Raw genomic sequence first — 17,122 nt, 5'->3', positions numbered from 1 at the left:
TTAAGGGAGCCCTTACACTCAACACTGCAGTAATACCTTACGTGGCAAGACAGGGTTGAGGAGTGGCTTAATATTTGTCATTTCTTATTTCAACTTTAAAGTTAACCTCACATGTTCCATATTTATAAAGTTGTTTGAGGGGTATTGCTCAATACTCTTGAACAGTGAGTGGCATATTTTTTCCTTGACTGCTGTAGAGAATTAATAAAAGTGTTAATCTCACCATATTGATTGTAAGTGGAATGAATATTCTTGCCATTAAATTGAGTCAATATTAAATGTATTTTAAGTATATCAGTATTTTGATCAAGAGCAGTTTGTTTTGATTGAATTTTAAATATGGGTTTAAATTCATGGCAATAAGTTTTTCTTAATAATGTTAAGATTGTAAAACTGTTATATCCAAAGCCATATCAGAAAGTCAGTTTTTGCTCAAGTTACAGTAGAATCTCAAATGAGTTTTAGAAATATCAATAACTCTAATTGCCACCAAAATACTATAGCTCTTAAAATTTTATAGCTATAGTTATTAAGGCAGCTGACTGTTAACCTGTAGACATCTACATCAGAACGTTCACATTGCACCTCCCTTGATACTCCTGGGCTTGGGGGATGTTAAAAGAAACTAAAATGCTCAGGATTGAGAAGCATATGAAGGATATTTTAAAACTGCCAGTCACTCTATATTTTGTTATTTCTTGTTGTTGATCTTTGTAGACAGATTGAAATTGTAATGGTAACCCCTTGAGTGAAGAAAAAGATTAGGATTTCTTATCTTATTAATAGCATGGTTTGATGATTGATGATCAGAATAAAGCCCCATATAGTTTACAAGGGGCTTCCCTGGTGTCTCAGTGGTAAAGGAACCGCAGGAAATGCAGGTTCCATCCTTGGGTTGGGAAGATCCCCTGGAGAGGAAAATGGCAACCCACTCGAGAATTCTCGCCAGGAGAACCCAACGGACAGAGAATCCTACAGTCTGTGGGGACTGCAAAGAGTAGGACTTAGCAACTGAGCAACAACACCACCCAGTTTACAACACAGAAAGTGAGTTTTTCCTGACGGTTAGAATTTAGAAGTATATGTCCAGGGCAGGTACCTTTTGAACTTAAGTATGTGTTGAATTATATATATTTATATAACAGGGCTTAAATTATAACCATGCTAATTGTTTTGAACTGTTGGAAGTAAAAGTGGATGATTCCTAGACATCTCACCCGCCTAGTTCTCTCAGCTTGAGAGTCTTATGTCTTCATTAGCCCTAGGTTAGTCCTAACTAGGTATCTTTGGTTTTAGTTGATGTTCAGCAGGAATACCCTGTCACACCTTTTCTACAGCTTAACATTTTCTGGATCTGGGTAATAGCACTTACAATCCTACTTTCTCTGACTTAGCCAAGATTTCAGGCTAGGCTTGGAAGTTTTAACCATCTTTTGTACTGTCTGTGAACTTCGCCTTTTCCACATTTTTATCCTGTTTTCTTCTCTCCTGTTGCATTTGCAGGCTGTCCCCTCAGTGGTGTTCCCTGATTTTCATAGGTCTGGTTATGTACCGGGATGAATAGGCCACTTCTTAGAAGCAGTTATTCTGTTGGTTCTTACTCAAGTCAGTGCTAACAGATCTTACAAAGCATCCATAATTTTTTATTTTAATTTTGTGGTACTCAAGTATCCATTAGGGTATGGCTGTCAGTTGTGAAGGCTTCCGTAAAATGCATTGCTTTAGGATCTAGGATCTCCTGGGGCCAAGCACTTAATAGAAATAAGATGCATTCGGTGTTGGGTGATGTGTCCCAGGTTGAGTCCAGAGTGGCCTGGAAGACCACGTTTCATACACGCACCTTTCCCCACCGGATGATCAGTCCTGGTTCCCCCAGTGTAGACGGTTCATTTCCCAGTTGAGACGTGAGGTCAGCTCTGTTGCTTCATCTTTATTCTCACTGCATGAATGCCCGACGCCATTCCTGCAAGGAATCTGCAGTCTTTTAGGGAACAAGGGCACAGATGGGACCTAGAGGGTGAAGAGTGTAATGACATCAGCTGGAGGGGCTTTAGGGGAGATTTTGTGGAGGAAGTTGGTCCCAGCACTGGGTCTGGTCTGTGGAGTGGTGCAGATATGTTGATATGGACTGAGGATGCAGGTTAAAACACTTGGCAGATTTACCCTCAAACTTCAGTGCATCATTGTTTCTGCAGGAGAAGTCCCTCATTCCAGTCGTTGATCCTGTGCGTATATATCTGTCACATGTTATAATTAAAGCAGGGTGTACACTTTATCTTGGCCTTTTCAAGTTATCAACTTGACCCATGATCTCACTGGTTAAGAGCTGGGGTTTGAAGCCAGGACTTGGAGTTGGGTGAAATGGGCAATGTCTGTATACGGCCACACGGTGGTGCCAAGAAGCAGGACATGGCCACCCCTGCCTCCCTGGACTGAAACCAAACCCCAAACCCAGGTCAGTCGGCTGAAGGTTTGGGGAGGTTGCTGGGGTGTCTAGAAAACTTGACAGGTCTGATGTGGATGGGGAAAGAATTTTCCTCATGGTGTGGTGTAACCCGAATCTGTAGTCATGGTGCCCATTGATAAAACTGGTTTCTGATACATTTTTAATCTTAAAGGTTTTTCTTTTATCACATTTTAAACTTTATTTTAGTGTGAATAGCTTGGAGTTAAAAAGTCAGATGACTCCATTCATCGTGTGAATCTTGCAGAATACCTGCAGCCTCCACACGGCTAAACGGTCTGGGAAATGGTGTCTTCATCACCCCCCCACCCTGAGCACTGTGGCTTGTGGCAGGGGTGAGTTGGACCCTGGTTTGCAGGGTTTGGCTGTATACATGCCTAGTTCTAGAAGGGGAGGGCTGTTGTTATTTTCAGGTGCCAGGAGGATAAATGCTGGAAAAAGTCTCTTGGATTCGAAATTTGGAGGCCTGAGCAAGGGGGGCATCCAGGAGGAAGGGGAGGAGGTTGTATGAGGACTAAGGTGACTGACGTTAGTGCATGCTTACCGCTTGGCAGTGCTGTGGGCTCTGTGGGCCCAGTGCTGTAGTCCTCACGGCCCCTAGGAGATAGGATCCCCAGCCGAGAAAGCTGAGGTCTTTTGCCCAGGGTAGCAGCAAGTGACAAGTCTGGGTTTGGGCTGGAGCTGCGGGTGGTTTGGTCAGGAGGGAGTGGCCTGTCAGCGTGGACTGGTGCCGTGGACCCAGAAGAGTGTGGCCTCAGTGATCAGTTTCTCCCATGGCTTGATGAGGACAACTTCAGCCTTCTGCAGGTCCCAGCCCTGGCTTGAAATGGTGCTAAAGTCTGTGGCTCCCACATTCCCAGCTGCTCTGTCTCCATTTTATTGTCTTCACAGAGCCTCTTCCTCTTTTCTGGAGCCAATCCCTTTGCATTGTGATTGTCCCATGTTTATCGTTCAATTAGATTTTTGTTTGCACTGCACTTAAATTCAGGTCACAGTTAGGCAAAGGCCAAATTACATTGTAGAGCCTGATTTGCTTGTGCCTTAAAAACAAAGCAAGCAAACGAACAAAAAAAAACCCAAATCATTTAATCTCTAAAAATCTGAATTTGGTTAAAATTTATCTAGATTTGACCCAGAGACTATAATTATTTATTGACAGTTCTTGTCATCAGTTTCTGGGAGTTAATTGCTTTCTCAAGAAATAAACTTCTATTCTTTTTTTTTTCCTTTTTCTTTTCTTGTAGTAATCTATATTTTAAAGAGAAGAAAAAGTTAACTCCCTTAAGGAGGTTTCATAGAGAGCATCTTGGCTTCTTTTAAATGACGAAGCTAAGACACAAATGAAGACTAATTCTGCTTTGTGCTCCGCACACACCTCTCATCCTCAGCTCCAGTGCGTAATTGTCTGCATCAGTCTTAATTTACTCTGTGAGATCTGGACTCCTAACTGAGGGTATTTCATCTGCTCAGATGTGCCAATTAAGTCCACCCAGATAGACCATAAAAAGGCAGATAAGAAAAGTAAAACACCGCGTGTCTCAATTTAGCAAATTAGACTAATCTGTGAGGGATTCTCAGCTGTCTGAAATAGAAAACCTATTGCACCACAGAAATGCAAACTATATTAAACACCCAGCTTGGTGCCTTGAATATATTTTTAAAAATCAAATTGTAGGCACTGTGCTTCTGTTGTAGAATTTCTTCCATGGATATTGCAATAAGTGGAGAATGATCCTGATATTGAAATTTCACCCTATATTAGGAATGATTTAACTGTATGATGCGTGACTTTCCCCTCACAGTCACTACAGATCTTAGTGGCCGTTGCAACTTAAAACTGAAAACAGAGCAATAAGGTCAGTTGTAAATTTCAAGCAGCAAAATATGTGACTTCCTTGGAAATTTTGGAGCGGGCATATTCATTTTATTAATTTATGATCTCAGCCTCCTAGTATTTGACAGTTCCCATAAGAGGTATAGTCTGCTTTTTCTGTAGTTTAGTATGGGCATCTCAGTATAGGCAATACGGATTGAAGATAGACTCGCCTTAAGCAAGACAAGGCAAGTCTGCCGTTACCATTTTTCCAGTAGCATTTGCTCACTTCATATCTTTGTGTCACATTTATAATTCTCAGTATATCAGACTTTCATTATTGTATTTGTTATGGTGATCTATGATGAGTGACCTTTGCTCTCTAAAGGCTCAGATGATGGGTAACAGTTTTTTAACTAACCATTTTTTAATTAGGGTATGTACATTACTTTTTTAGACATAATGCTATTGCACGCTTACTGGACTAGAGTATAATGTAAACGTAACTTTTATATGTACTGGGAAACCACAGAATTCATGTGTCTTGCTTTATTGCAATATTTGCTTTGTTGTGGAGGTCTGGAACCGAACCTGTGATATCTCCAAGGTGTGCCTGTGTATTGGTGTGTCTGGTATTAAGTATGTTATGTGTTTTTTCTTGAAGAGATCTCTAGTCTTTCCCGTTCTGTTGTTTTCCTCTATTTCTTTGCATTGATCACTGAGGAAGGCTTTCTTACCTCTCCTTGCCATTCTTTGAAACTCTGCATTCAAATATGTATATCTTTCCTTATCCCCTTTGCCTTTAGCGTCTCTTCTTTTCTCAGCTATTTGTAAGACCTCAGACAACCATTTTGCCTTTCTTTTTCTTGGGGATAGTCTTGATCGCTGCCTCCTGTACAGTGTCACAAACCTCCATCCATAGTTCTTCAGGCATGGACTAGAGATCTATTCAAGAAAATTAGAGATACCAAGGGAACATTTCATGCAAAGATGGGCACAGTGAAGGACAGAAATGGTATGGACGTAGCAGAAGCAGAAGATGTTAAGAAGAGGTGACAAGAATACACAGAAGAACTATACAAAAAAAGATCTTCACGACCCAGATAACCACGATGGTGTGATCACTCACCTAGAGCCAGACATCCTGGAATGCGAAGTCAAGTGGGCCTTAGGAAGCATCACTATGAACAAAGCTAGTGGACATGATGGAATTCCAGTTGAGCTATTTCAGATCCTAAAAGATGATGCTGTAAAAGTGCTGCACTCAATATGCCAGCAAATTTGGAAAACTCAGCAGTGGCCACAGGACTGGAAAAAGTCAGTTTTCATTCTGATCCCAAGGAAAGGCAATGCCAAAGAATGTTCAAACTGTATGCAGGTCAAGAAGCAACGGTTAGAACTGGACATGGAACAACAGACTGGTTCCAAATTGGGAAAGGAATATGTCAAGGCTGTATATTGTCACCCTGCTTATTTAACTTATATTCAGAGTACATCATGCAAAATGCCGGGCTGGATGAAGCACAAGCTGGAATCAAGATTGCCAGGAGAAACATCACTAACCTCAGATACGCAGATGACACCACCCTTATGACAGAAAGTGAAGAAGAACTGAAGAGCCTCTTGATGAAAGAGGAGAGTGAAGACGGCTTAAAACTTAACATTCAGAAAACTAAGATCATGGCATCTGGTCCCATCACTTCATGGCAAATAGATGGGGAAACGATGGAAACAGGGAGAGACTTTATTTTTTTGGGCTCCAAAATCACTGCAAATGGTGACTGCAGCCATGAAATTAAAAGATGCTTGCTCTTTGGAAGAAAAGCTATGACCAACCTAGGCAGCGTATTAGAAAGCAGAGACATTACTTTGCCAACAAAGGTCCGTCTAGGCAAGGCTAGTAGTCATGTATGGATGTGAGATTTGGATGATAAAGAAAGCTGAGCACCGAGGAATTGATGCTTTTGAACTGTGGTGTTGGAGAAGACTCTTGAGAGTCCCTTGAACTGCAAGGAGATCCAACCAGTCCATCCTAAAGGAAATCAGTCCTGAATATTCATTGGAAGGACTGATGCTAAAGCAGAAACTCCAATACTTTGGCCACCTGATGTGAAGAACTGACTTATTTGAAAAGATCCTGATGCTGAGAAAAATTGAAGGGAGGAGGAGAAGGGGAGGACAGAGGATGAGATGGTTGGATGACATCACCAATTCGATGGACATGAATTTGAGTAGGCTCCAGGAGTTGATGATGGACAGGGGATCCTGGCATGCTGCAGTCCAGGGGATCACAAAGAGTTAGACACGACGGAGTGACTTAACTGAACTGATGTGTTTTTTCAGCCCAGATTATCTGTAATCAGAACTGTTAAATTGATTTCACTGTTACTTGGGTAAGTTAGCAGGTGTCCAGTGAAGAGTGAGTTTTGACCCACCCTGCACAGCAGCAAGGTGTGGAGGGAATCGTGTTATTGTACACAAACAGTGGCCATCTCTCCTCTCCTTAGACTTTCACACTGATGTTTCTTGAGACAAATTTGAATTGACGTTTTAGAGTTTAGTTTGCTCTTGTAGAAGTGTTTTCATTGTATAGCATTTGGAGAGGTGATTATTGACCTTTTTGGCTGGTGCTGTGAGAAAAAGGGTGATTTTTTTTTGCGAGTTTGAAAATGTTTTTGAAACTCAAGATTATGTAACAGGGGCACAGACTCCAGGTTAAGACCTTCACGTTGGTGATCTTGAGCAGGCTGCTTTACCTGTCCCTGCCTACCTTTCTTTAATTAAGAAAAAGAGATTAAGAATAGTATTTGTCTCATAGAGTTGTAAGGATTAAATTGTTTAATACATGAAAACACTTACAGCAGCACCCCGCACGCTTAATCAGTTACTCTTAGTTGTTATTATTAGGGTGTTTTCTGCCTCTAAATTTAAAAAATATATTATGTATTAAAACATAATATGTATGTATATATAATTTCAAAACATAGCTTGTCCACAGCTAGGGGGGCATTTTGGTTGTTGTTCAGTCGCTAAGTTGTGTCCAACTCTTTGTGACCCAGTGGAGTGTAGCACACCAGGCTTCCCTGTCCTTCACTGTCTCCCAGAGTTTGCTCAAACTCACGTCCTTTGAATTGGTGATGCCATCCAACCATCTAATCCTCTGTCGCCCCCTTCTCCTCCTGCCCTCAGTCTTTTCCAGCATCAGAGTCTTTTCCAGAGTTGTCTCTTCACATTATGTGGCCAAAGTATTGGGGCTTCAGCTTCTGCCCTTCCGGTGAATGTTCAAGGTTGGATTTCTTTTAGGATATATGGCATAGTGGGTGCAAATCACAGGCCATGGAGTCAGAATGCCTAAGTTTTGCCGAGTAGCTATGAGGTCCTGTGTATCTCCACGTCTGTAAATGACAGTACCTTCTTCAAGGGTGACGTTAGTATTACAAAAGGTAATATATCTGAGACATTGGCAGGTATCAGACACTCAACGAAAATTAGCTAGTCTTGTTATTTGTATGTCCATTAGATAAAACATTTTCTAGTAAGATTTCATCAAGCCAGTAAGAGGGTCTATGAGAATCATGAGGAAGAGCTTATATAAATATCGAGAAAAAGATAACGTTTTTCCAGGGTAAAAAGTGCTATTAACAATTATGTTTAATATGCATTGCCATCTCATACTGCATATGCTGTTATAAACTTAGTTTTGTTTAATGTTAGGCTTTTCTTAACTTTCATATATTTCTTATTAATATGATTATGTCCACTTAGTGATAAAATATCTATATAAGTACATTATTAACAGTTGGGGAGAAATAAAACATGATTTCTCCTTTGAACACACTAGGGGCACTGGACATCTGCCCAGGGGGCATTCTTCTAACGGGTAGCCTGCTCGTTGGCTCCGAGTGTGGGTGGGTCAAGATTACACTGGTTCTTTATAGTTTTCTCTGTTTAGAGGTCAGTGTTCCAGATCCTTCTCTTGTGCCTTGTAAGGCTTGGTTTTCTACATCTTCGCTTCACTCAGCGAGTAGGACATTGTGCTCAGAGTGACCATGATAATCTTCATCTTGGCTGATAGTACAGGCACAGTAGCGTGATGATCTTCTAGACTTGGTACGCTTAACTCCTGCCCACCCTAGATTGCAGTTCCACAGTGTCCTGACATTTGTTACTATTCACATTTAACCTACAATTAATTCAGATTTCTCAGTTTTGCTTTTTTGTGTAATCTGCCAATAATTGTGATATAGTATCTGACATGTATGCAGTATTAAAAATAGTTTCCAAAGCATATAGTAAACATTACTTCACTTAGTCCTGTAGGAACCTGTTATTTGGCTCCTTTGGTGGTCGAGGAGACAGATGCAGCGTTGTCAAACGATGTTTCTGAAGTTCAGGCCTCCGCTTGCTAATGACAGACCTGTAGCGTCGCTCTCTGCCCACGTCCAGTGTCCCCTTCTCAGCGGGTAGCTTGCATCTGTGTTTTGCTGGTTCTGCTCTGGTAGCTACCGCTGGAGTCTGAGGGACTAGAGGAATTAGAAAACCTCCCAGTGAGTAACACACTCACCTCATTTTGTTGGGTTGCAGCTGTGACTATTATATGTATGGATTAAAGAAAAGATGAAGGTGTCAACACTAGAAACATTACTTCCTTTCTGTTAATGTAAATATAGATTAGGGCTATGTAAACTTCTTTTTTCCTCTGCCAAGAGATGAATCCTTTCATAGAAAGTTGAATCTTTTGCCCAGCCTTTCCCACCTGGTCCTTGGGAGCCTTGGACCCAAACTCAGGACTCCTTATTTCTTCCCATCAGCTGGTGTGCAAAGACCAGTCCTGTTGCAAGGTGAATCCCCTGGGAAACCCTGAAAAACAGAAACGAGGAATTGAAAACACCTTACAAAATTTTTGTCATTCAATGTAATGAGCGTCCTCTCTTTTTTTTTCCCTCCTTATAAAATTCTAAATTAAACATCTCTGACTTTGCAGTCGCTCTTGGCCGAGCCCCGTTCTTTGCAGTGGACCCAGCCATGTTTATGCAGTGGCTACAGCCCAGAGTCATGCATGTAGAAGGGGCAGGAAGTGCGGCAGGAGGCAGGCCCAAAGGAGCTAGAACAGGACGTTTCTGGAACCATTGCTGAGGGATCTATTTTATGACCATTTTCAAGCCATGGTTCTCTGCCCCTGGGTCTTCCTCACCCAATTCTGAACCCTGTTGATTCATTTCTTTAGCATTTATCGAGCCTCTGGTGAGGTGGGCGTTATGCTAGTCTTTAAAGATATGAAAATGACTGAGACCGTCTCTGACCTCAGGTGGCTCCCAGTCTAACAGGGGAGACAGATACAGATGTCAAAAGATGCTCACACTCTGGTAGTGGAGACATCAGGTGTGCCCAAGGCGTGTGGTTAGGAAGGCACCTGGGGGACTGGACAGCTCACTGACAGGTTGTGCAAGACTTCTTCCAGAGGCGCTGCTCGGGCTGAGGTCTGAAGGGTCCCCAGGCGTGTGAATGAATGTGTGTGTTGCAGGAGGGAGCTTGGGGACAGTACAGGGCATGCAGATGCTCAGTGGTGAGTGGGCTCAAGGTTCGGCATAGTGGCAGCTGGCTGTGTTCTGCTCTGGCATTTTGAACATCCTTGAAATGCTGGAAATTCTCCTTTGAAAAGAAATTAACTTCTCAGGTGTATTCTCAGGGTTCCATCGACAAGGCATGCCAGTAGGTTACAACTGAAGGACATACTGTTCCTGTGCAGTTCAGCTGGTTGTGCAGCGTTGCTGTCTGTCGGGCCCTGGGTCCGAGCTGCTGCTGACAGATCGTTACTGCAGTATCAGCCCCAGGGCCCACAGCCTGGGCCAGGTTCTCACTCTTGCGAGAATGTGGCGAAGCCAAGGAGCATTTGCCCTGCCTGCATCTGATTAGAATTATAAGTTTATGTTTATTACTGGGTTCTCTTCTAAGTAGCTGCCAGCAGCATCAGCAGCGGGCTGACTATGGCAGCCGTGTGGGGAGTTGGAAACCCTGCCAGAGAACACCAGGCCCGCTTGGTTTTATGTGGCTGCAGCTGTGACTCTTACATGTGTGACTCTTTTAAAACGAGGGGATAGAAAACATGAAAAGTGATTACTTTTTCAAAAATGTAAATATTGGACTATTTACTGCCCTGTTCTACTTTTAAAATCCTTCATCTAGCTTATTTATTGAGATAATTGAATTTAGACATTTCTGAGGCCACTTTTAAGATTTCACATCTCTGGGTCCAGATCTTAATTTTGACTCACTCCCAACCATTTTTAGGTTATTCTATAGTTGTTACTATCATATAAAAAGGTGGCCACACTTCATGACAATTAACTATTTACAAATCTGTTATAGCACTTTTAAATCGCCATTTTCCTGCAGATATCTTCTGATGGCTAAGAGTCTTTACTCATGGTGCTCACGCTTTTCACAGTCATTTACTGAGCACCCATTTGACAGATTGTCATGGTTTTTGAGCAGAGGTGCCTGCTGCAGAGTCCTCTCGCATGTTCGTGCAGATTTGTTGAACTGTACATGCCTCTGTTTATTCCTCTGTAAGTGAACACTGGCAGTTCACTCCGAGTTGTGTGAGGTTTCAGTAAGTACATATGGTTATATATAATACATTAATTCATTGAGCACCTGTTATACCCTTGTCTTAGGATAAGTGCTTTATATGTGGCACCTCATTTAATCCCCCCCAAATCCAGTGACGCAGATGCCCCTCTTCCCGCATCTCAGAGACCAGGAAATGTAGATGCTAGAGAGGTTAAGTTGCTTGCTGAGGGCTGAGGTGGTAATGCATGGGAGTGGGATTGGGTTCTGGACCATCTGAGCCTGAGGGTTTGAGCCTGTGCTCATTGGGCACATGTCAGACCCCCTTTATTCACAGCACGGAAGCCCCTTTTATATAAACCTGCAGACTGGGCAGCCGCTCAGCCTGCCAGACTGTAGGACCACGAGTTAAGCACCCTGAAGAGAGCAGTTTTAGAGCCTGTCGGCACCTGGGATGGGAGGACATGTGTTTCTCCCGGAGCTGAGGTGAGTCTGGCTCCCCTCCACCCCCTAGCGCTCCGCGTGCTGGTGCGTGCTGCCGGCGCTGGTGGCGCGGGCGGGGCGGCGGCGGTCAGGCCTCCCGGTGGTTTGCGCGGGAGGAAGGCCGCTCTGTGTACCGGGAGAGTCTCTTAGCTGGAGCCACACGTGCGTGTGTTTATAACGCTGGGAGTTCCTGTCTTTAATATGTGCATACGATTCTACTGGGGCAATTTGTCTCCACAGTGATACAAATACTTGTAGGCAATAATGATTTTCTTCCTCACCGCCTTTAGTCATCTGTTAGCCAAACTGGATAAATGTTTGTCTCTTTTCATCTTTCTTTATGAAGCGGAAGGCACTGGAATGCAATCATTCTGTGGTGGCTTATGTGGTTTCCTAGGTGCTGTGTGTTCTGTGGCAACATGATGCCTATATATTTCAGAGAAGAAAGAGTGAGAGGGAGGAAGCTGAAACTGTTGAAGCAGCGTGATGTGGTGGGAAATTTAATAGCCACAAAGATTAACTGGCTTAGTCTGAGGAAATAGCTATCTATCATTTGTCTGTGAAGTTTAAGGTGTGAAACTCTTGTGTGCAAAATATTCAATGACCTTGCTGTGCCTGACTTATAAAGCTGGCATCATCTGGTGCTTTCTTTTTCTTCCTGTAACATTATTTTTGAGTAGATGCAAAATGAAGTATTTTTAAGTGGCTGTGATTTTTTTTTTTTAAGTTTTTGTGATTTCTTTTTTCCCTCAAAATTTGTATTATCCACAAATTTGCTAAAAAGAAATATCTTTTATTATACAGATGTTTGGTTCTGAGCTCTGATAGTAAGAATTTGGGTACTGAGGGCTATCTCATTATCTGAAATTGCTTAATTGCTAAATTTCAGTTATGTATGAAAGTGAAAGTGAAGCCGCTCAGTCGTGTCCGACTCTTTGCGACCCCATGGATGGTCCGACTCTTTGCGACCCCATGGATGGTAGCCTACCAGGCTCCGCGATCCATGGGATTTTCCAGGCAAGAATACTGGAGTGGGCTGCCATTTCCTTCTCCAGGGGATCTTCCCAACCCAGGGATCGAACCCCGGTCTCCTGCGTTGCAGACAGACGCTTTACCGTCTGAGCCACATATATATCAGGAAAATGGATATACATCATTTTAGTTTCTAAGTTCTAATTGTAAGGGATACTTTTATATCAGACTTTCTCAGCCTGGCACTGTTGACATTTGAGACCGGATAATATTTTGTTGTAGAGGACTGTCTTGGACATGGTAGGATGTTTAGCAGCATCCTGGCCTCTACCCGCTAAATACTAATAGTATGTCTCCCCTCCCACCAGCACTGTAACAACCAGATTGTCTCCAGACATTGTCAAGTTACTCTGGGGTGGGGGTGGGGGTCACCCTCAGGGTGCCCAGGTTGCCCCCCGTATTGAGAACCACTACTGTATGCCGTTGCGCTTACCTAAATTTGCAGATAATGTGCAACTCAGAAGAGGAGCTAAGACTGTTAGAGCCACTTAGAGGTACTTCCTGAATTGCATGGTGCTGACTTTTAAGAAAGAAAAATACTAATTGAAGAGAGGAAGAGATTGCCTGCAGAGGTTAAGCACAAAAAGGCCATTAAAAATTTCCCATAAAAAACAGTCACATATTAAACTTCATGGTTATGTGGGGGCTGTTTTCTTAGGCTTGGCCATGCACTGCCTCTTCTGTTGTCTGTTTTCTGAAAATCAGCAGCAGTGCTTGCTTATAGGCACTGTGAAGTAGTTTCAGGTCACCAACTGGTTCTTCTTTGCTGATCACAGGTAAGCCTTAGCTAGCCCCTCTTTTCCTTATCTGAAGCGCTGAAATTGTCACCAGGCTGGAATTAATCAGAGGACATGCTTTTAAGGTCTTCCAGCATCTATGCTCGGGGTTGCCTGTCGCCCCCGTGTTTGGCCTCCGTGCTGGTTTGGTGATTGGTGTTGGGAAGCACGTTCTTCCACCTGGGCTGCGTGTGCAGTGTTATCCTCTCGTGTTTTCCTCTACCTTCCCTCACACTTTCTCTGTTAGTCCTGCATGGTCAGAGCAGGTTAATGACTTCCTAAATGCGTTGCTGTTCTCATCCCCTTCCTGTGAGCTTTCTACTTGGAAGGCATTTATCTCTGTTACTGCTCTATTTCATTTCCACCATTTTGTGAGATTCAAAGTGTCAGTTGCATGCATACTAAAAAAGCTATCTTGTTATTTTGGAAGCAACTAGAATGTGAGGCTGTTGGCTTTTTTTTCCTCCCCTACGACAGCAGCGTCCATTTTAGTTACACGGGTGCAAGATCCGTCTGACTAAACGGCTGCACCGCGCCAGTAGCCTTGCTGTGTCACTGATACTCTCAGACCTTCAGACGCTTCTTCCGTTATGCATACATGGGGTCACCCTTCTGAAACATAAGTGTTCATCCTATTTCGTATCTGAAAAGCATCATATAACTGAGTTTATAACTTAGATTGTATTTAGCGAACGCTTTTTTTTCCTCAGTCGTATCATTATCCATACTTTTATATTGTTGATGCCTCTCCCTAATTAAGTAATCAACATGTGAATCTGATACTCAGTACTTTTGACCAAAAACTTGCTTTATGTTCCAAGATGTTGTGCTGTTTTATCCTATGACCATCATATCTTTAGCACAGAAATAGTAATTATAAATAAAATTTATTTTTTCTTACATTGTCATTTTGGAGCTATGACATTTAGTATCTATAAATTTAGTTATATTGAAATTTCCACTGAATCTTTTCTAGAATTAAGTTCATATATCTTAGGAACTAGCAGAGAAATTTTCCCTTAGGGTATGCCAGGAGAGGAGCAAGTAGTTTTGATAATGAAATGAGACCTTACAGGAATATTTCTAGAGCAGCTATAATAATTCAAATGAGAATTGAATTAAAGAGGAGGGAAAGGATAATCTTTTTTTTTTCTCTTGAACATCAGTGTTTTGGGTAATGATGGCAGCAGAAAGCTAAAGGACTGTTCTATTTTGTCTTTTTTTTTTTTCTTTGTATTACTTTGAACTGTCTATTTTAATCTGATTTGGAACCAAAGTAATGAAAATACGATTTTTGTTTTCATGGTAGGAGATGGAATAAACTGAGACTGAAGGACAAAGAGAAGAGTCTGAGGCTTGAAGATGATTCTGAGGAAAGTGATGCTGAATTTGACGAAGGTTTTAAAATGCCGGGTTTTCTGTTCAAAAAGCTTTTTAAGTATGTGCTATGTGTTCCTTTCTTTACATCTGTCGTCGAGCCATTGTTACAAATTAATATTTTAGGAACTGCATACAGTTACCTGTGGGCCCTCAAGGTACTCACAGCAATTTATTTTGAATACGGTTACTGTCAAATGAAATTTTAGCCACATGCTGTTCATTAAAATTAGATGATAATAAATTGACTAAAGTGTGCATTCAGTGTGTTTATAAACTTAAAAATCTATGTGGACCTGTATCAGCAGACTAAAAACAACACTTTAAAAGCTATTTATATCAAGTTATTTTGTTGTTGTTTTTAGCATTTTTAAGGGACCAAATCTCTAATTTCTTAAATCAGATTAATTAAGAAGAATTGCTTATTAAAATCAATATTGCAGAGGTCTTATACTTCTGTGTTGAAATAAAAACTTTGTAAAGATTATTTTTTTGACTGTCTTGTACTGTACCTAAGGGTATAATACTTTTGAGCTGACCAAATGTGTATCTAAGTATTTCCTGTAAATGTTATTCTTATATAAAAAGGCAAGATGTAGGCAAACACCTTCAGGACTGAGTTTGTACCTGAAACTGTGTTTTATGTGTGAAGTGGCCCAGGGTTGCAGATAAATGGATGCCCTGTGGTAGGTGCGTGTCTGTAGCCTACGAGGGCCGGTACAGTCTCTGTGATGAATGTAAATCCTGAGCCAGGTGTGCAGTCTCATCCCTCTTGGGATTTACTTAACAAGGTACTTTAGGAACGCTTCCTTGACGCACGCAGGAAGTTAAAGCGTTAGGTAGCTTCTTTCTGTCTCTCGTATCATCACTTGGTGGTTGGGTGCAGGATGTAAACGTCTTTCTTTGAGACACTTAGGTTTAATCTCCTTCATAGATTGAGCTGATAGCCATGCCTGAAACTTGTGCAAGAGGTCTACTTAAAGAGAGTCTGCTTTTTATATTTCCTCTCAAAGAGCTTTTATTATAATTCTAACTTTTCTCTTGAGGGTGGAGGGGATGGAGGGAGTAGTTATTTTATCCCAATAAACATATAAGACAGCTGAATCCTAAAGATGTGAAGTATCTTGGTGGGGTTGCTATACTGGACAGAACTATAAAGAACTGTAGGGAATCTCTAGTAATTTTTGGAGGTGTTTTATAGCCCGTAGAAGTGGCTACTTTGGCTGTTGCTTTTCCCAAATGAAAATTAACTATGGAAAGATAAATAGAGATAATATTTATTGGCAACTCTTTTCATCTTCTCTAAAGTGATTTCTTACTAAGAAACAGGCCAAATAGTATCTGTGTTGTACTAGCGGAAGGAATACCCAGGTTACAGATTAATTTAATGAAGACGGGATACTTCTACATGAGTATTAAGTGATTTGGCAAATACCCTCAAGAATGAAGTTGAATGTGCATTTTTGTCTAAATGTGGGAGTTTCTAGCAAAAGAAATTTCACAGTTAATAGAACTAAACTTACTATTAAGAGTGTATCAAATTCAGTGTATTGACTGTTAACCTTATTGTAGTTAATGTAAATACATGTTTAAAAAAATATTGTGTCAATTGCACATTCCTTGAAAGTATTTTGTTTTCATTTTTCATCTCTCAAAAGCAGAATTTTAAATATTTCATAAATGTTACAAAACTTCTGTTTCTTTTATTCTGCTATAATTGGCAGAGTCTCCATTTTTCTTTCATGACTAAGTTTTAGCCAGGCCAATTTAATTTTAAGCTGTAGATATATTTTTACCATATTTACCACACTATGTGGAATGAAATTAATAGGATATATTTGTACACAAAGGAGTCAGCAGATACTGTTAACCTATTTAAGTGCTATTTTCTGCACCATCCTGGTTAACTTTTAAAACTCTATTTTGAAAATTTGCCCAGAAAATATATTTGACTCTGTGATTTAGCAATCACGTGACAAAAGTCAATCTTTAGCCACACTAGTAAGTGCAGTCTTAGCTTAGTGTGACAGTGATCTGTGGTTCTTCTGTGGTGCTTCAGTCTCATGGGGGAAGCGGAGTATAGTAATTCTGTTACTCTTTTACAGCAGTTTGTAAAAATCTTTAACTTTTCCTGAAGAGTAACTTTTTATGTTTTCAAAACAGTTCTGAAAACGGAATTCCATAGCATGCTTTCCTTTAAAGTATGTACTTGTTTTACAGTGTTTTATTATTAAGGAAATTAGGGCAAATTAGTCCGTCAGTGACACTGCTGGCATCAGAACCCAGGCCCGGAAGTGCCCGTCCAGCGGTGCGGGCCTGCCGTCCAGCGCGCTGACGAGGCCCGGGGCCCTCACGGGAAGGGGTCTGTTCTCCGCCACCTTTGCACGGTGTCCCCAGGTGTGGTTGGGATTCCCATGTGGTGACGTGACTTACAAGGCTGCCTAGTCGCTGTTTTTCCTTAAGTCATCCTTTAGATGCTGTTTGAACGCCCTTGGAAATTACATCTGTAGATGAGGAGACGTCCTCTCGTGGGTCACCTAGAATCCGGACGACCTGACTCCCTCTGGATACCGCGCTGGTCACCCTTCCTCCTCTCCTTGTTTCTCG

The 17,122-nt window shown here is 41.6% G+C and overlaps 1 protein-coding gene across 3 annotated transcripts in view; it reads left to right on the top strand.

Moving 5' to 3' along the window:
• The window catches only part of ERCC6 (ERCC excision repair 6, chromatin remodeling factor), a 73,330-nt gene that overhangs the window by 16,357 nt on the left and 39,851 nt on the right, over positions 1-17,122 (top strand). For 2 of the 3 annotated variants that reach the window (XM_024986668.2, NM_001191343.2), the window contains exon 6: positions 14,448-14,576. The exons of the other annotated variant lie outside the window; for it this stretch is intronic. In XM_024986668.2, the coding sequence (XP_024842436.1) occupies positions 14,448-14,576 (129 nt within the window). The remainder of the gene's footprint in view (positions 1-14,447; positions 14,577-17,122) is intronic. 3 annotated transcript variants of the gene reach the window in all.

The sequence above is a fragment of the Bos taurus genome, chromosome 28, assembly GCF_002263795.3.
Source record: "Bos taurus isolate L1 Dominette 01449 registration number 42190680 breed Hereford chromosome 28, ARS-UCD2.0, whole genome shotgun sequence".
Taxonomy (NCBI): Eukaryota; Metazoa; Chordata; class Mammalia; order Artiodactyla; family Bovidae; genus Bos; species Bos taurus.
The sequence above is the reverse complement of the archived record's forward strand: the minus strand, read 5'-3'. Positions and strand labels throughout refer to the sequence as shown.